This window comes from Myxine glutinosa, unplaced genomic scaffold (assembly GCF_964187855.1).
Source record: "Myxine glutinosa unplaced genomic scaffold, kmMyxGlut1.1 SCAFFOLD_1852, whole genome shotgun sequence".
NCBI classification, from domain to species: domain Eukaryota; kingdom Metazoa; phylum Chordata; class Myxini; order Myxiniformes; family Myxinidae; genus Myxine; species Myxine glutinosa.
In genome coordinates this window covers 52,501-72,500 of record NW_027617947.1, presented here as the reverse complement: position 1 = coordinate 72,500, position 20,000 = coordinate 52,501, and the positions used below count along the sequence as shown (strand labels likewise).

Sequence of the window (20,000 nt, the reverse complement as noted above, 5' to 3'; positions counted from 1 at the left end):
AGTAGATTCCTGTGAGCGCCAACTTTTGAAGTTGTATGATGCCTACAAACTGGTAAAGAAAAATAGAACCAAGACATTCGAAAACTATAGAGTGAAGGAGCAGATGTTCAAAGATGATCTTCAATCCCTCTTCGATATCTCACCAAATGATGCGCTTGAGAAAATGACGAATGAAGAAGACAAAGCATTCCTTATCATGCAGCGTGAGGACACCTCAAGTTCACGTATGGGATCTGTGGACAACACTCTGGCAGTGAAGGAGAACAGAAAGCGTATCAGGCTTGAGAATGAAGATAAAAGAAAGAAGAAACATGCTGCTGAGACTCTAACAGCAATGCAATCTGTTCCATCAACATCGGCTGTGGTTGATGATGATGATGAGTCTGAGATTGAAAGCTCCGATTCAGGGAACAATTAATTCAAACTCCAAAGTCCATCTTCTGCCAAAAAGGTGAAAAAGGCTCCCATCAAGGTGATCACTCCAGCAATAGTGGCAACTCTGGACAGAGTAAATCTCTCAGATCGGCATGCTATGTTTGTGGCCAGTGCTTTTGCACAATCTCTTGGTCATACCATTGAAGACAAGTGCAAGCCAACATTAATAAATAATTTGAGTTATTGAAAATAGATAATTATCTATGAATTGATGTATGATGTAAAAAATTCTGTATCTTATTATTCATTAAAATTTGTCAACATTTTGTGGCATCGTCAACAACCTCTAAATATTGTCCAATGAAGCTCAAATTTTCACCACAAACTACTTTCTTCAATAGGAATAGGGGCAGGCTTGTGGAGAAATGAAAATCCAATCTTCAAATTTTTGGACCACCCTATCCCACATGCAAAAATGAAAAATATTTGAGCACAGAGGTAAAGTTCAGCTATCTTTACTGAACACATGTCGATAAACAAGAGGTCGTCTCATTCACAAAAAAGCAAAAAGCATGAACATCACAAGGGGTGGTGCAACAAAAGTCACAGCGCTGCAACACAAAGGCACGCACCTGAATACAGTCAAAACAAAATAACACAGGAATGGACACAACACTCCTAACAGTCAAGGACAGAATGACACCAGTCCTCAATATCGTGCGTGTCCTCCCTGAGCTGTGATGCAGGCTGTACACCTCCGGCGCATGCTCTGTACCAGGCGTCTGATGCGGTCCTGGGGAAGTCTGTCCCACTCCTCCTGCAAGCCTTGAATGAGCATTTGCCGTTTGACAGCCGTTAATCTCCTCGATGCAAAACGTCGACCAAGCTCATCCCATAAATGTTCAATGGGATTTAAGTCAGGGGAATAAGGCATCCAAGGCATCACTTCAACACCCTGTTCCTGGAGGAGGTTGGTGGTCAGGCGAGCAGCATGGGGTCGAGCGTTGTCCTGCTGGAAAACTGCGATGTCAGGATGAGCTTGGAGAAATGGCAGCAGATGAGGTCTCAAAACTTCATTGACATAACGCTGACTTGTGAGATTGCCTTCGATGACGACCAAAGGTGTCCTGAAACGGGTGGAAATGCCGGCCCATAACATCACACTGGGTTCTTCCGAACAATCTGGCGAATACAGCATGATACCTTTCCCCACCTCTGCGCCATACCCGTTGACACCCACCAGCAGCATGGAGGCAAAATCTGGACTCATCGCTGAGCAAGACTGCACTCCACTATTGCTGTGTCCAGCGGCGATGCTGCAGACACCATCTTAGTCTGTTCCCCCGATGCACTGCGTTCAACACTGGACCTCTGCAAGGACGTCTTGCCACCAGGCCCCGAATTTCTCAAGCGCCTCCGCACAGCAGAGACACTGATACGGTTGTTGTGGCGACCTTTTGTCACTACAGCTGTTTGCGCCGTAGGGTGGAAACGAACACGAAGATGCTGCAGCACAATCCAGCAGTCTTGGTTTGGGGTGGTTACCTGTGGTCTTCATCTTCGTGGACCATCATTCACAGTTCCAGTTTCACCGTAACACCTGGCCAGATTGGAAATTGCAGGCTGTGAGCAACCAAGACGTTGGGCAATTGTTCACTGGCTTACACCAGCCTCAAGCATCCCAATTGCCCTTAAACGTTGTTCAGATGCATGGCATCTGAATTTTCTTGTTGTTTTCCCTGTCAGAAGCCTCCAGAGTGACTAGAGACAGCAGTAAATGAATGTCTAACCACGAGAACTGAAGGATTTCATTATGAGGGTCATTATTTAAAGGGAAAGATCCCTATACAGAACCACTCAAGCATGCCATTGTTAATCAACCAGGTGATTGAAGTGAAGTTCCTGTTACATAATCAGCCATTACAATTGAAGAAACGTGTTTGTAAAGCTGCACATTTCATAAAATGAAAGTGATAAGTTTATTTTTATGTTCAGTTTACATATATATATATACAGACTTGGCATTGAATATGGAATATTTTTTTTGTGGAGGTGAACTTACTTTTCAAGATGTCTGAGAACCAAAAGTTCATTGGAATAATGTTGAAATTATTCTAGATTTTGTTAATGTGACCTTTAAAAGAAACAAAAACCACATTTGACATTTCGAAACAAATAAATTGATCCTTGAAAGTGATGTAAACTGATATCGAACTCAATTCGTGGACAGTACTGTGTTAAACTTCTGTACGTTTTCCAGAAGTATCTCTTTATTTTGCACATTAGCCAAAAAATGTTTTAACAAAAACAAAAGTTAAATTACGACTGGGATTACGGACAGTAAAATTACAGTTCAGTACTTCGTGTAACCCCCACGAGTATTCAGGAGAGCACGTACACATTGAGGCATGCTGTTCACGAGATTTGCCATGGTTTGGACAGGAATCGCTTGCCATGCAGTGACAATAGCCTGCTGCAATTCACGCACAGAGGTCGGCTGCTGGTCCAAGTGGTCGATTTGACGCGTTAATTCTGCCCACAAGTTCTCTTTCGGATTCATATCCGGGGACATGGCAGGCCACTCCATATGCTCTACACCACGGTCAGCAAGAAAGTGTTAGATCATGCGAGCACGATGAGGCCGTGCATTGTCATCTTGGAAGACAAAGTTTCCTCGAAAGGCTGCACGAGCAAATGGAAGCAATGTTTCTTCCAGAATGGCCCTGTACTTGAACTGGTTCAGGTTTCCATTCAGAACAACCAGGTCAGTTTTGCCCCCTGCATGAAAAGCATCCCAAACGGTCACCCCACCACCTCCAGCTTGGACTCTTGGCACTATACAATCTTTGTTGTAGGCTTCATGCACTTGTCTGCGCACTCGGACGCGGCCATCTTGACGATAGACCAGAAATCTAGACTCATCACTGAAGATCACGTGATTCCAGTGTCCTGGCTGCCATTGACGGTGCTCTCTGGCCCACTGCAATCGGCGCTGGTGGTGTTGTCTGGTCAGGCGTGGCTTTCTCAGGGGATGCCTGGCACGATAGCCTGCTTGAACCAGTCATTGGTTGACTAGCCTTCTGGATACAGGCACATTTGTCAGTTGCTGCCACTCAGCCCTAAGCCGATTAGCTGACTTGGTATGGCCATTGCGGACTAACCGGTGCAGCTGGCGATCATCCCTCCTTCTGGTTCTGCGGGGACGTCCTGGCCTCGGTATTGGAGTAGGGACACCCCTCTGAGCATTTCCTTTCAGGATCTTTGACACCTGACCTTGAGTGATGCCATACTGCCGAGCAATAGCACGCTGTTTCATGCCGTAATTTCGTAAAGCCACCACTCCATGACAAACAGCATTGTCGAGTTGACGGACCATCTCCAGAGGAAGCGGCAATAACTTTTGGAGACGTGCAGCAGTTGTTTTCTACCAATACAGAACGCAACAACCCTTGTATACCCGACTGTGAAGCCAATCATCAAATGCACCTGTCCGTACATTTTGCCACGCCACCTGTGATATAATCCTGTTGTTGACTTCTTGCTGCGACAGACAATCAGACATGGTTCTTTTAACAAATAAATCACCAAAGTGTAAAAGAAACTCACCAGATTGATATACTGAGTAAAGAAAGTAGACCCAAGTCAAGAAAAAAAAAATATTCCATATTAAATGCCAAGTCTGTATATATATATATATAAAAATATATAAATATATATATATATATATATATATATATATATATGCACGCACACACGCGCGCACGCACGCACGCACGCACGCACGCACACACACACACACACACACACACACACACACACACACACACACACACTTAATTAATTGTGCAGTAGGGTTAGGGGAGGGGGACACTCACAACATTCCATATTCAACTTTATTTAAATTGTAAACCTCAAACATAGTTTCTCCACCTAAAGCAAGAACGTTAACACGTAAGCAATCGACTAGTTTCCCGACTGCATTGATCATCAGCTGGGCGTCAGCTGGGCTGGACACACACACACACAAACACACACACACACAAGGAAGAAGAAAAGACAAGACAAAAAGGAGGATAAAGGCGGGGGACAGAAGCTTGGCCAACGTGAGTGGAGAAAAGTATAAAATAAGTCAGAAAGAAAGAACAAGGAAAAAGTAATAAAGGTAACAAGGAAATAAAAAAGTAAAAACTCACCTTCCTCCTCTCCATCACTCCCTGTTGAACCATCTCGAGACTTTACTCTGAGGTTCAGAGAAAGTTTGTTTGAATCTTCAACCGGTGTTGTAACGATATTGTAAACATCGCTTGGTTCGTCACTGCTTCTTCGGCTTTCTCCTAGTTCACCCACCATGCTCGTCCTGGCTTCCTCTGGTTCCATATCTCCAGCAGGAACCTCGTGAACTTCTCCCGACTCACTTCCAGTTCCCAAACGAACTTTACTTTTCCGTTTCGATCGTGCAATTGGTGAGTCGAGGAGGATATCGGGTGGGGCCGGGTGTGGTGAGGGAAGAGGAGGAAGAGTAGGGGGTTCTGGACAATAATGAGAAATGAAGCAGGGGAAGAGAGATAGAGAAAGATAACAAATAAATGAAATAAGCCAGAGAGAAGAGAGCGAGGTTTGAGAGAGAGGGAGGGGGAAGAAAGGGGAGAGTGGGGGACAGAGAGGCAAGAGGGTGGGGGAGGAGAAAAGCAGAGGGAGAAAGAGGGGCAAAGGGAGGAGGGCAAGGGGAGGAGGATTGGGGAGGGGGAATGAGGAGAAGGAAAGGAAGGGGTGTGGGGTCACAGAGGGAAGAGAATGGAGAGAGGTGGAGAGAGAGAGAGAAAGAGGAGGGGGAGGTGGAGATAATAAGAGAGAGAGGAGGACAAGGCAGAGAGAGAGAGAGAGGAGGACAGGGCAGAGAGAGAGAGAGAGAGTGAGGGAGGATGGAGAGAGAGAGAGGGGGGGAGGCGGAGAGAGAGAGGGGAGGGAGAGGCGGAGAGAGAGAGAGGGGGGGAGAGGCGGAGGGAGAGAGGGGGGGAGAGGTGGAGGGAGAAAGAGAAAGAGAGAGGGGGGAGAGGCGGAGAGAGAGAGAGTGGAGAAAGAGAGGGGTGGAGAGACGGACAGAGGGAGAGAGAGGAGAGAGAGGCGGAGAGAGAGAGAGGCGGAGAGAGAGAGAGGCGGAGAGAGAGAGAGAGAGAGGCGGAGAGAGAGAGAGGCGGAGAGAGAGAGAGAGGCGGAGAGAGAGGCAGAGAGAGAGAGAGGCGGAGAGAGAGAGGCAGAGAGAGAGAGAGGCGGAGAGAGAGAGGCGGAGAGAGAGAGGCGGAGAGAGAGAGGCGGGGAGGGAGAGAGGCGCGGAGAGAGAGAGGCGCGGAGAGAGAGAGAGAGAGGCGGAGAGAGAGAGAGAGGCGGAGAGAGAGAGAGAGGCGGAGAGAGAGAGGCGGAGAGAGAGAGGCAGAGAGAGGCGGAGAGAGAGAGGCGGAGAGAGAAAGGCAGAGAGAGAGGCGGAGAGAGAGAGAGGCGGAGAGAGAGAGGCGGAGAGAGAGAGGCGGAGAGAGAGAGGCGGAGAGAGAGAGGCGCGGAGAGCGAGAGGCGGAGAGAGAGAGGCGGAGAGAGAGAGAGAGGCGGAGAGAAAGAGGCGGAGAGAGAGAGGGGCGGAGAGACAGAGGCGGAGAGAGAGAGGCGGAGAGAGAGGCGGAGAGAGAGGCGGAGAGAGAGGCGGAGAGAGAGAGAGGCGGAGAGGAAAGCGGAGAGAGAGGCGGAGAGAGAGAGGCGGAGAGAGAGAGGCGGAGAGAGAGAGGCGGAGAGAGAGAGGCGGAGAGAGAGCGGCGGAGAGAGAGAGAGAGGGAGGGAGGCGGAGAGAGAGAGGCAGAGAGAGGCGGAGAGAGAGAGAGAGAGAGAGAGAGAGAGAGAGAGAGATAGAAAGATAGAGAGAGAGAGAGAGAGACAGAGAGAGGGAGAGAGAGGGAGAGAGAGGCGGAGAGAGGGAGAGAGAGGCGGAGAGAGAGAGGCGGAGAGAGAGAGGCGGCGAGAGAGAGGCGGATAGAGGGAGAGAGAGAGGGAGAGAGGGAGAGAGGGTGGGAGGGGGGGAAGAAATGAGAGAGAGAGGGAGAGAGGGTGGGAGGGGGGGAAGAAATGAGAGAAAGAAAGAGAGAAATCATGAAAGAGAGAGGGGGACAGACAGAATGACAGAAAGAAAAAGAGAGAGAGCGAGAAGGAAGGGTAAAGGCATAGAGGGGAGGGGAGGAGGAAATGGGAGGTAGAGAATAAAAAGGGATGAGAGGGGAAGGATAGAAAAGAGAAAGAGGAGAGCAAGAAAGAGGGAAAGCAAGAAAGAGTGGAGACAGAAGGAAAGAAAAAAATGAGAGAGGAGACAGCATGACAGAGAGAGAGAGAGAGAGGAGACAGCATGACAGAGAGAGAGAGAGAGAGGAGACAGCATGACAGAGAGAGAGAGGAGACAGCATGACAGAGAGAGAGAGGAGACAGCATGACAGAGAGAGAGAGAGAGAGAGAGACAGCATGACAGAGAGAGAGAGAGAGAGAGACAGCATGACAGAGAGAGAGAGAGAGAGAGAGAGATAGAGATAGAGATAGAAAGATAGAGCAGAAATAGAACGACAGACAGACAGAAGGAATAAGAGACGCAGAGACAGAGGGGAGAGAGTGGGAGTGTCATAATATGGAGAGAAGGGAGAATAAGGTAAAGGGGGAAACAGTGGAAAATAAAAATATAGATAAAGAGAGGGGAGGAGGGGAAAATGGAAAGAGGAAGAAGAGAGAAACAACATGGAAAGAGATATATAGGTGATGACACAATTTCTCACAAAACACATTGACATTCAAAAATGTGTCAAAATTACCCAAAATTCCTTCTCTAAGCTAAAGGGGGCAGTGCATCAGAGGCAAAGCGATACTCCCAGTAATGATGCCAACGATTTCCGCATAGTACACAAAATAGGCAGTCAATTCATTGTACCCATCCTAAACGCGAAAACAGTACTTTGATTATTATCTCTACAAAATTAAGGCTCATGGAAGAGCAAGGCGAGCAGGGGTATGAACAGACAGTGGGAGACCTATTGGACCCAATAATCAAGGGAATGAATAAACAGAAAAAGAGAGAAGGGAGGAAACAGTAACACTCAAGAGGGTTAGGACAGGAAGGGTTAATGGGGGAAGATAGAGAACATTGTTGTTCAGGATGGAGGATGACGTGAGATGATGGTACACCACCTGTTTGAAGCCCTGGATGGAAGAAGAGGGAATGGAAAGCCTCTGAAAGGTGGGAACACCAATGGCATGAGCAACACAAAAAAAAAAAAAAAAAAAAAAAAAAGGTTGAAGTGTGCAGTCAACTTCGATTTTTGGAGTTTAACACTGATGGTGTTACTGGAAGAACATGTATATCCTGGAGGGGCGGGGGGGGGGGGTTGGACGACTGACAAAGCAGAGAGAGAGAGCTAGATCAGAGGAAAGGTGGTAAAAACAAAGGACATCAACTTGCCTGTGATGTGAGAACAACGGTTCTTGTGCTTTGGGGCTCATCGTGGAGGATTCCAATAATGTTGAGAGTTTTAGATTCCCCAAAATCCAGGGGGAGTGAGTCATAATGGGGAGCCAGTCCATGGTGGAGAGCAGAACTACACTGAGCTGTGGATAAGGGCCACATGGCCTGTGAATAGTTCTAATTACCTCCGCCACCGAAGATGGACAGAGGTTATACTTTCACCTGTCTCTGTGTGTTTGTCTGTCTGTGATAAGGATATCTCAAAAAGTTGTCGACAAATTCAGACGAAATTTTGGGGAGAAGTTGAGTGTGTGACAAGGATGAAATGATTACATTTTGGTGAAGAATCGGATCCAATAATTGTCAATGTGATTCTTCCAGTTGAGATGTCGGGGCAAAAACGACATATCAAAAAGTTGTGAACGGATTTGGACGAAGCTTGGTGGACAGGTTGGATGTGTGACAAGGTAGAATTGATTATATTTTGGTGAAGATCCGAATCCGGATCTGGATGAGAGAATTTAAAAAAAAAATTCTAAGTGATTCTTCACCATTGAGAGATGGGGACAAAAACGATATATAGCATGATGTTTCAAAAGGTTGTGCATGAGTTATGACAAAACTTGGTGGATGAGTTGGTTAGGTGATAAGAACAAGCCAATTAGATTTTGGTTCAGGTTTGGATCCGGATCCGGCCTATCAGCGAGTTACAAAATGTAAACTGTTCAGCCTGGTGGAGGTACGGTGCCTTTGAGAAAGTATTAATATACCCCTTGACTTTTTCACATTTTGTTACGTCACAGCCTGAATTGTAAATGGATTCAATTGAGATTTTGTTTTTTTGGTCACTGATCTACACATAATTCCCCACAATGTCAAAGCGTATTTTTTTTTTTGATTTTTTTTTTAAGATAATTAAAAACTAGAACGACTCTCTTCGACGTCACAACGTCAACCTATATGCCTCCGCCCACATTATTATGTCATTATAATACTTGTAACAAGTTTGATTTAAATACATTCAGCTGTTCTCAAGTTATCACATTTTCACCGGACATGACCTCTGACCTTTGACCTCTTGACACCAAAATTTGATCATATCATGTTTACATCATCATACCTACCTGTACCAAGTTTCAATTTAAATCCCTTCATCTGTTGACAAGTTGACAATCCTCCGCCAGCTACACCGACTTCATTTAAGCCAGGAGAATGCTACCAATGAAGAACTACTTCAGTCCTTGAAGTACGTGCGCCCGGGCAGAGGATTTGAGGCAAACTTTCCGATTTTCGACAAGTGTGAGGTGAATGGGTTGAATGAGCACCCGCTGTTCACCTTCCTGAAGGAACACCTGCCGCTGCCCAGTGACAACCCAACATCGTTCATGTCCGACTGCAAGTCCATCATCTGGAGTCCCGTCCAACGATCGGACGTCGCGTGAAATTTTGAGCAGTTCCTGATCGCGCCGAATGGGGAGCCATTCCGCCGCAACAGCAAATTCTTTCAAACCATCGACCTTGAGCCAGACATCTGCAAGCTTCTCGGCCGGTAGTGAATGAATCCACCTGCCAGTGCTGATGCCGTAACAAATTCATTTAACTCACTGGATTGTGACTTAAGATTTGTGCAGAATTTAATTGTTGTCTCGTTCCAACATTTACGTGTCCCGGTGTGTACCCTGGTTTGGAATAGGTACACCGTATCCCTGCATGTCGTAACAGGCGACGAAGAGGGTTGGCGTCAGGAAAGGCATCCGGCCATAAAAACATTGCCTCAAAAAGGGAACCATGACAATTACAACTACATATGGGCAGGGTACAGCCCGAAGTGGAGATCGGTTTCTGAGTTTTGGGACATGGAATGTAGGGACAATGACAGGGAGATCAGGAGAAGTGGTGGAAGTATTGGTCAAAAGAAGAGTGGACATATGTTGTGTGCAAGAGACGAGATGGAAGGGAAGTGGTGTGAGAATGGTGAAGGGTAGGCAGGGACAGAAATACAAATTTGTGTGACAAGGGTGCCCGGAGGGTGTGAATGGTGTTGGTGTCATGTTTTCTGAGGAGTTTGTAGACAGTGTGGTGAGTGTGACTAGAGTGAGTGATAGGTTGGTGATGGTGAAAATGATGATTGGAAAGCTCTTGGTGAACGTCATCTCAGGATATGCTCCGCAGGTTGGTCGGAGTGATGAAGAGAAGGACAGGTTCTGGTGTGCGATAGAGAAGCTGATGGAAAACATGAAAGATGAGGAAGTTGTTGTGGGAGGAGGAGACCTAAATGGACATGTGGGAAAGAGTATGGACGGTTTTGAGGGAGTTCCTGGGGGTTCCGGATAAGGTGTGAGAAATGGAGAAGGTGAAAGGATTTTGGAGTTTGCTGATGGAGCTGATTTGTTGATTTGTAATACTCAGTTCCAGAAAGAGGATAATAAGCTTGTTACATACACGTCAGGTGGGTCGACGACAACCGTTAACTACCTGATGGTGCGTAGGCGAGATAGGGGGCACCTCTGGGACACAAAGGTGATCCCGGGGGAGGAGGCTGTTTCACAGCACCACTGTGTCTGTGACAAAAGGGTGAAAGGTGCGAGGAGAGCTCGGCGGGTGAAGTACCAACCGAAAATGAAGGTGTGGAGGTTGAAAGAGGTGACAGTGAGGGAGGCATTAAAAGAGAGGCTGAGTGGGGTAGAGGATGATGTGGTTGAGCTTGAAAGTGGTTGGATGTCAATGAAAGATAGTCTGTTGGGAGCCGTTGGTGAGGTATGTCGATGGACAAAAGGACCACCGAGGCACTCGGAAACATGGTGGTGGGATGATGAAGTTGGAAAGAGGATTGACGAGAAGAGGAAGAAGTCCAAGGAATGGCAGAAGGCGAACGGTACGGGAGCAGAAAAAGCAGAGCATGAAAGTTATAAGGCAGCCAAGAAGGCTGCAAAGAAAGAGGTAGCAAAGGCGCAGGAGGCATGTTGGAAAATGTTTGGAGAACGCTTGGATTCAGAAGAGGGTCAGAGAGCGGTATTCAGGATTGCAAAGCAGATAGCGAAAGAGAGGTGTGATGTGATGGTGGTGAGTTGCTTGAAGGATGAAGTGGGACAAATCGTTGTGGACCCAGATGGAATTAAAGGAAGATGGAAAAGATATATGGAAATGCTGTTGAATACAGAGAATGAATGGGATGGCAACATAGAGAGTAACCCAGTTTTAGGACCGGCAGCGAAGATAACTGAGAAGTTGAGGAAGCGATAAAAGCAATGAAGAGAAGAAAAGCGGGAGGGCCAAAGGGAGTTGTGGGAGATATGTTGATGGCAGCGGGAAATTGGGGTGTGAAGAGAATGACAGAGATCTGCAATCTGGTGGTGAAAGAAGGCCGCATTCCAGTGGATTGGGAACTGAGTACCCTCGTCCCTCCATACAACGGGAAAGGTGACCCTCTGGAGTGTGGCTCGTACCGAGCGATAAAGTTATTGGAGCATGGAATGAAGGTATTGGAAAGGGTGTTGGAGAGGAGTATAAGGAAGAAGGTGAAGATTGACGAAATGCAGTTTGGATTTATGCCAGGAAGAGGAACGACAGACGTGCTCTTTATTGTGAGGCAGTTGCAGGAGAAGTGCATGGAGAAGAGGAAGAAGTTGTTTCTTGGGTTTGTTGATTTGGAGAAAGCATTTGATAAGGTTCCACGCAAAGTATTGACATGGGCATTGAGGATGTTAGGAGTGGAGGAATGGTTGATCAGAGTGGTGATGGCAATGTACAAAAGAGCGCGCACAGCTGTAAGGACGAAGGACGGGAACAGTGGTGAGTTTGAGGTGAAGGTGGGAGTGCATCAGGGGTCGGTACGAAGTCCACCAGTATTTGTAGCTGTGATGGAGGTGCTGGCTCAGAACGTAAAGGAGGGTTTACCATGGGAGTTGTTGTATGCAGATGATCTGGTGTTGATTGCAGAAAGTATGGATGGACTGAAGGAGAAGATGAACAAGTGGAAGGAATGTATGGAGACAAAAGGTCTGAAGGTGAATATCGGAAAGACGAAGGTGATGGCAAGTGGCAAAGCATGTGGTGAGGTGTAAAGAATTGGGAAGTGGCCGTGTGCTGTGTGCAGGAAGGGTGTCAGAGTGAACTCCATTCAATGTACAATGTGCGCTGAGTGGGTTCATCAAAAATGCAGTGGTCTGAGAGGGTCATTAACCAGTGTGGCAGCTACATTCAAATGTAAGGTGTGCACAGAGGGAGCTGCAGATGGAGGAAATGTTGAGTTGGATCTTGGAGACGGCGTGAAGCTGGAAGGTGTGAAAACATTTTGCTACCTCGGAGACGTGCTGAATGGAGAAGGTGGATCAGACTCGGCAACGGTTGCAAGAGTGAGATGTGCATGGAAGAAGTTTCGGGAACTGAGTGGCATGCTGATGAGGAGGGGAGTGTCGTTGAAGCTGAAGGGAAAGGTGTATGCTGCATGTGTGAGAAGTGTTATGATTTATGGGAGCGAGACATGGGTAATGAACGTAGATCAGCAACGAAGGCTGGAAAGGGTGGAAATGCAAATGGTTCGGTGGATGTGCGGAGTATCGTTGAGAGAGGGAGGAAGACAAATGATGAATTGCGAAAGATGATGGGAATAGAGCCTGTGATTGATGCTGTGAAGAGGAACAGGTTGAGATGGTTTGGTCATGTGTTGAGGAAGGATGAAAGTGACTGGTTTAGAAGAGTGATGGAAATGAATGCAGAAGGAAGTCGAGGACGGGGAAGACCGAGAAAGACTTGGCTAAAGATGGTGGAAGAAAAATGCGGCGGGAAAGGGGGTTAAACAAGGAGAGATGCAGAAAATAGGGCAAAATGGAGAAGATTGTCATGGGGACCGCAAGGCTAACCCCTGCTCTCGCAGGGAAAATGGCCTTGAAATGCATGTTGTTGTTGTTGTTGTTTGTTGTTGTTGACAAGTTATCACATTTTTACCTGACATGACCTCTGATCTTTGGCCCTTGACGGAGACACCAAAATCGAATCAGTTAATATTTACATCATTATACATACCTGTACCAAGTTGGAATTACATCACTTCAGCCGTTCTCAAGTTATAGACTGATTACAGACGTTGACCTTTTACCTCTTCACCCCAAATTCTAATCAGTTCATCTTTACCTCATGATACATACCTGCACCAAATTTGACTAAGATCCCTTCAGCCGTTCTCAAGTTATCGCGGTGACGAAAACCTATCGTATCACGGACGGACAGACAGACAGCTGGACAGACAACCTAAAAACATAATGCCTCTGGCGACTTCGTCGACGGAGGCATAATGAAAAGCTAAAATGTCTTAAGTCAAAAAGTAATTCAACCCCTTTGCTATGACACTCCAAATTAAGTTCAAGTGCAACCAATATCTCTTGATCATCCTTGAGATGTTTCTACAACTTGGTTGGAGTCCACCTGTGGCCAAATCAATTGATTGGACACGATTTAGAAAGAAACACACATTTCTATATAACGTACACCTTTCTACACCATCTTTTTCCCACAGTTGACAGTGAATGTCAGACCAGAAACTCTACCATGATATCCAAGAAACTGTCCGTAGAACTCCGCAATAGAATCATTGTGAGGAGGCATAGATCTGTGGAAGGATATAAAATAATTTATAGTGTGGAAAGTTCCCAAGATCACAGTAAGCTCCATCATTAGGAAATGGAAAGAATATGGAACGAGGCAGACTCTTCCTAGAGATGGCCGTCTGACCAAACTGAGCAAGCGGGCAAGAAGGACCTTGGTCAGGGAGGTGACGAAGAACCCAATGACCCTGACAGAACTATAGAGTTTCTCGGCGGAGATGGGAGAACCTGCCGGAAAGCCAACAGCACTTCACAAATCTAAGCTTCATGGGAGTGGCCAGACGGAAGCCACTCCTGAGAAAAAGGCACATGACAGCACACCTGGAGTTTGCAAAAAGGCACATGAAAGACAGAGCATGAGGCAAAATATTCAGTGGTCTGATGAGACAAAATTGAACTCTTTCACCTGAATGCAAAGCGCTACATCTGGCAGAAACCCAGCACATCACACTTCTAACAACATCTCTACCATGAAGCATGGTGGTGGCAGCATCATGCTATGGGGATGCTTTTCAGCAGCAGGGACTAGGAGACTTGCAAAGATAGATGGAGCAATGAATGGAGCCAAATACCAGCAAATCCTTGAGGAGATCCTGTTCACAGTGCAAAAGACCTGAGACTGAGACGAAGATTTACATTCCAACAGGACAGTGGCACCAAGCATACAGCCAAAGCAACACTGGAATGGCTTCATAACAAGAACGTGAAAGTCCTTGAGTGATCCGGCCAAAGCCCAGATTAGAATCCCATTGAAACAGCTGTGGAAAGACTTGAAAATTGCTGTTCACTAACACTCCCCATCCAATTTGACAGAGCTTGAGCAAATCTGCAAGGAAGAATAGGAGAAAATCCTCAAATCAGGATGTGCAAAGACACCCAAAAAAACTCAGAGCTGAAATCACTGCCAAAGGTGCTTCTATGAAGTATTGACTCAGGTGGTTGAATACTTATGTAAATTTGATGTTTGTGTATTACAGTTTTTAATTATTTTGTAAAAATTTATATTTTAAAAATTCCACTTTAACATTAGATCAGTGACAGCATTGTCGATCAGTTGTAGATATTGTCGTGTCCCCGGGGTTAAGACCCAAAGAGGATGAATGACCGAAACGAGCTTTAACTCCGAAGCGTATTTCAAACCTTGGCGGGATCATGTTTCCGCGCGCACGGGAAGGTTCGAGGCCTTATCTGATTGGAAACACACGGGGTTATTCTGAACCCACAAAACAAAGAAACGAACCAGGACAGAAAGTAAACTTCAACAAATATAAATTTATTTACAGCAATGTAAAATAAATTTATTTTATTGATGATTTATTTATGATGATGAAATTTATTTATGATGAAATTTATGATTTTATTGATGATGAAAATAAATTTATTTATTTGATTGACAACGAAAGATGAGGTACCCTCCCACTCAGACTTGTATAGAACAGAGGAAAAGATAATGAAAATAAAATTGTGTTTATAGTGTTGGCACTTAGCGTTGTTATTCAAGCGAGGGCGTCGAATGAAGCCGGCAGCACAAAGTGGCTCGCAGCCACGAACTGGAAAATCGCCAGATGGCGTGAAGCTCCTCTTCGAGTCGCCACGAATGTGAGGTGATTTCGTGTGGCCAGTCCCCTTTTGCTTTTGTCTCCCTCTGACCGACGCGCCAAGAGTTCCTCAAACCGCTGCCGTATTCCTCCTCCTTACAGGCGCACACGTGCCCAAAACCGCACCAGCACGACTCACACCCACCTTCCACCAAGGCACCGAGACAAAGAGATCGACGCGACGGCTTCTTCTTCCTCCGTTACTATCCAAGTCTTCACAAAAGGACGCAGCAAAACCACAGCCGTTTGCCAGCGCGACCAAGACAAAACGAGGAGAAGATTGAGAAATGCGGCCGCCCGCAACCAAACTCAGGACAAGAGAGACCAAGATGGCCAGACCGCATATTTTACCTCAAGCTCTCGAATGTTCGCACGCTGACTTCACACTCTTATCCAATCACCGAGCACTCAATCACTCCATCACGCCATCACGCCTGCACCAATCACGAAGGCCGTGGTGCGGCCTCCTTGCTACGAGTCGTCGGGGGGCAGAGTCTAGTCGTCGTTCGAGAGTGTTCGGCTGGGCTGAGTGTTCGGCTGGGCTGGGTCCGGGAGTGTCCTTTGCCGATCGGCATGTCCGGTCATCCTGTCAGCGATTAGGGTTGTTGTAATGGCAGCCCTTTTGATGCAATAATAAAGAAGGGAAAAATCACAGGGAAATTACACACTGGGGTTTATCCTTAAGCCCGACCTAATTAGCATAGCTCCACCCCTTGTACGGAGACACATATACGATCTTATTCTACACAGATTCCCTCATTAGTTACATCAAGGTGGGCTTCTTCTTCAGTCACACGGTCCATAATAAAACTTACACATTCCTAACTTTCCTTTGAGATTCATCATCTACCCCCCACAAACGTGACAATATTATGTGTAGATCAGGAACAACAAATTTCAATTTAATCCATTATAAATTCAGGCTATAGCAACAAAATGTGAAAAAAGTCAAGGGTGTGTGAATATTTTCTGAAGGCACTCACTGTATGCACTCCATCGAATGCCGTTCTGGTCAACGCAGTCAATGCGGATGACAATGCCTAAAAGTTCAAAACACAACTTTTTCCAGTGGCTATCCCAATTTTCAGTGTTATTGTCCCATACTTATTTACTTATAATTGTCACAAATTGACTTCGACAGTACATAAAGAAAGTTTTGCAAAGAAAACAAGAAAGTGCAATCAGAAATTGCAGACCCTCGCCAGGTGTTTTGGTTGTTTTTAAGACTTTTGTGTTAAAAAAAAATATGGCGATCAAACCACGTGACCGATGACGTCATCAATCTTTTTTTTCTCCACCAGTTTATCCCTAGATGACACTCAAGAAATTTCATCTTGATCGGATGAAGTTTTGTACTTGTCGAATAATGATGTCATGATGGAGGCACCTATGGCATCATCAACATATTTTATTCTAATGGAGAGTTCTTTACATTGAGCCATGTCTCAATTTTTTCTATGCAGCGCTTTCGGAGATATAGAAATGCAATTGTTTTCGTTTTTTCCAAGATGGCGACCATACCATGTGATCTTTGACGCCATAATTATTAAAAATTCTATCGGAGGTAGTGCACCTATGGTGAAATTTCCTGTCAACCAGAGCAACGGTTGCAGAGAAAATCATATTTATTCTGTGCGGACAAACAGATAAACAAACAAACAAACAGCCAAACAGACTCAAATGCAATACCCTCTCCTCTGGCAAGGGCAACAAAATGTGTCATGACAGACTGTTACACAACTGCCTCTGATCTTGCAAGTTTATGTTGCACGTTTTGGAGTTGGACATGGACCCACTTTTGGAGCTTGTGGCTAAAGCTCCCCTCTCCACATTTTGTAAAATCAATACAATAGCCATCCCACCAGGTTTTAGGAAATGGCTATATTCAGACCTCTTCTTTCTCAACAAAAGTAAACAATCCGTGTGACCAATAACCTTGTTTGCCGCCTCACTCTCAGCAAAGCTGTGGGAATTTGTTTTATTTTAATCTACTGCAAAGCAAAACAAAGTAGTCATAACCAGAATGTATTCTCAGGGGCTTTCTTCACCAAGTCTACTTCTATCATCAGAGGTTTATCATTCCATGTGTAGGTGTCTCTTTGTGTATGTGTGTCTTTTTGTGTAAATGTGAATGTGGATGGGTATGTCTTTATGTGTGTACGTATATGTTTTTACACCTTCACCCAGCAAGGAGCCATGACTCATGGACCAAACTGTCTCCTTATCTGCGCTCAGTTAACCATCCTCCCCCCCTCCCCTTGCCACTCCCCCCCACCTCCGAAGTAGCAACAATGTAGATCTGCACAACATCTCGTGTAGCCTCCGGGGTACCCTCAGTCTCTTCCTTCTCGGTCATCCAGTCTCAGTCTAGGTCTCATCTCGGTCTCATCGTTCCTTGACGGAATAGAGTCAGGAAAATCTGACAAGCCGCGAGGCAAGGCCAGGGTACGTCCCAAACGCATGTCAATCAGCGCAACTCTGGGCGCATTTTTCACTTTCCTCGACTTCACCAAAGCTGCAATCTTTGCATTGGTTCTCGCTCCCATCAAAGTCATTATATTCGGAGCAGTCATGGATACCACAGAACTCAGTCCTCTGTGGGCGGAAATTGGCAAAAGGGGAGTCACCAAAGTTCAGAACTTCATTCTCAGCACGATGGGGTCGGCAAAACCCAACAAGCTGCAAGGCCAGGCCGTGTCTATATATTAATTAATTATATATATATATATATATATATATATATATATATATATATATATGTTGACTACCTGTTGGTGCGTAGGCGAGATAGAGGGCACCTCCGGGACACAAAGGTGATCCCGGGGGAGGAGGCTGTTTCACAGCACCACTTGGTTGTCTGCGACATAAGGGTGAAAGGTGCGAGGAGAGCTCGGCGGGTGAAGTACCAACCGAGAATGAAGGTGTGGAGGTTGAAAGAGGTGACAGTAAGGGAGGCATTAAAAGAGAGGCTGAGTAGGGTAGAGGATGATGTGGTTGAGCTTGAACGTGGTTGGATGTCAATGAAAGATAGTCTGTTGGGAGCCGTTGGTGAGGTATGTGGATGGACAAAAGGACCAGCAAGGCACTCGGAAACATGGTGGTGGGATGATGAAGTTGGAAAGAGGATTGACGAGAAGAGGAAGAAGTTCAAGGAGTGGCAGAAGGCGAAGGGTACGGGAGCAGAAAAAGCAGAGCATGAAAGTTATAAGGCAGCCAAGAAGGCTGCAAAGAAAGAGGTAGAAAGGCGCAGGAGGCATGTAGGAAAATGTTCGGAGAACGCTTGGATTCGGAAGAGGGGCAGAGGGCGGTATTCAAGATTGCAAAGCAGACAGCGAAAGAGAGGTGTGATGTGATGGGGGTGAGTTGCTTGAAGGATGAAGTGGGACAAATCGTTGTGGACCCAGATGGAATTAAAGGAAGATGGAAAAGATATATGGAGATGCTGTTGAATACAGAGAATGAATGGGATGGCAACATAGAGAGTAACCCAGTTTTAGGACCGGCAGAGAAGATAACTGAGAAGGAAGTTAAGGAAGCGATAAAAGCAATGAAGAGTAGAAAAGCAGGAGGGCCGACGGGAGTTGCGGGAGATATGTTGAAGGCAGCAGGAAGTTGGGGTGTGAAGAGAATGACAGAGATCTGTAATCTGGTGGTGAAAGAAGGCCGCATTCCAGTGGATTGGGAACCGAGTACCCTCGTCCCTCTATAGTCTATACAAGGGGAAGGTGACCCTCTGGAGTGTGGCTCGTACCGAGCGATAAAGTTATTGGAGCATGGAATGAAGGTATTGGAAAGGGTGTTGGAGAGGAGGATAAGGAAGAAGGTGAAGATCGACGAAATGCAGTTTGGATTTATGCCAGGAAGAGGAACGACAGACGCGCTCTTTATTGTGAGGCAGTTGCAGGAGAAGTACATGGAGAAGAGGAAGAAGTTGTTTCTTGGGTTTGTTGATCTGGAGAAAGCATTCGATAGGGTTCCACGCGAAGTATTGACATGGGCATTGAGGAAGTTAGGAGTGGAGGAATGGTTGATCAGAGTACTGATGGCAATGTACAAAAGAGCGCGAACAGCTGTAAGGACGAAGGACGGGAACAGTGGTGAGTTTGAGGTGAAGGTGGGAGTGCATCAGGGGTCGGTACTAAGTCCACTACTATTTGTAGCTGTGATGGAGGTGCTGGCTCAGAATGTAAAGGAGGGTTTACCGTGGGAGTTGTTGTATGCAGATGATCTGGTGTTGATTGCGGAAAGTATGGATGGACTGAAGGAAAAGATGAACAAGTGGAAGGAATGTATGGAGACAAAAGGTCTGAAGGTGAATAGAGGAAAGACGAAGGTGATGGCAAGTGGTAAAGCATGTGGTGAGGTGGAAAGAACTGGAAAGTAGCCGTGTGCTGTGTGCAGGAAGGGTGTCGGAGTGAAATCCATTCAATGTACAATGTGTGCTGAGTGGGTTCATCAAAAAGGTAGTGGTCTGAGAGGGTCATTAACCAGTGTAGCAGCTACATTCAAATGTAAGGTGTGCACAGAGGGAGCTGCAGATGGAGGAAATGTTGAGTTGGATCTTGGAGACGGCGTGAAGCTGGAAGGTGTGAAAACATTTTGCTACCTCGGAGACGTGCTGAATGGAGAAGGTGGATCAGACTCGGCAACGGTTGCAAGAGTGAGACGTGCATGGAAGAAGTTTCGGGAAATGAGTGGCGTGCTGATGAGGAGGGGAGTGTCATTGAAGCTGAAGGGAAAGGTGTATGCTGCATGTGTGAGAAGTGTTATGATTTATGGGAGCGAGACATGGGTAATGAACGTAGAGCAGCAACGAAGGCTGGAAAGAGTGGAAATGCGAATGGTTCGGGGGATGTGCGGAGTATCGTTGAGAGAGAAGAAGACAAATGATGAATTGTGAAAGATGATGAGAATAGAGCCTGTGATTGATGCTGTGAA

General features: G+C 46.2%; 1 protein-coding gene across 1 annotated transcript in view; it reads right to left on the bottom strand.

The window, feature by feature from the left end:
- LOC144889228 (uncharacterized) overlaps positions 1 to 20,000 on the bottom strand; it is a gene marked incomplete at its 3' end in the record, with an annotated part of 78,677 nt that overhangs the window by 15,917 nt on the left and 42,760 nt on the right. The window contains exon 3 of the mRNA XM_078769268.1: positions 4,569 to 4,904. Within this exon, the coding sequence (XP_078625394.1) occupies positions 4,569 to 4,904 (336 nt within the window). The remainder of the gene's footprint in view (positions 1 to 4,568; positions 4,905 to 20,000) is intronic.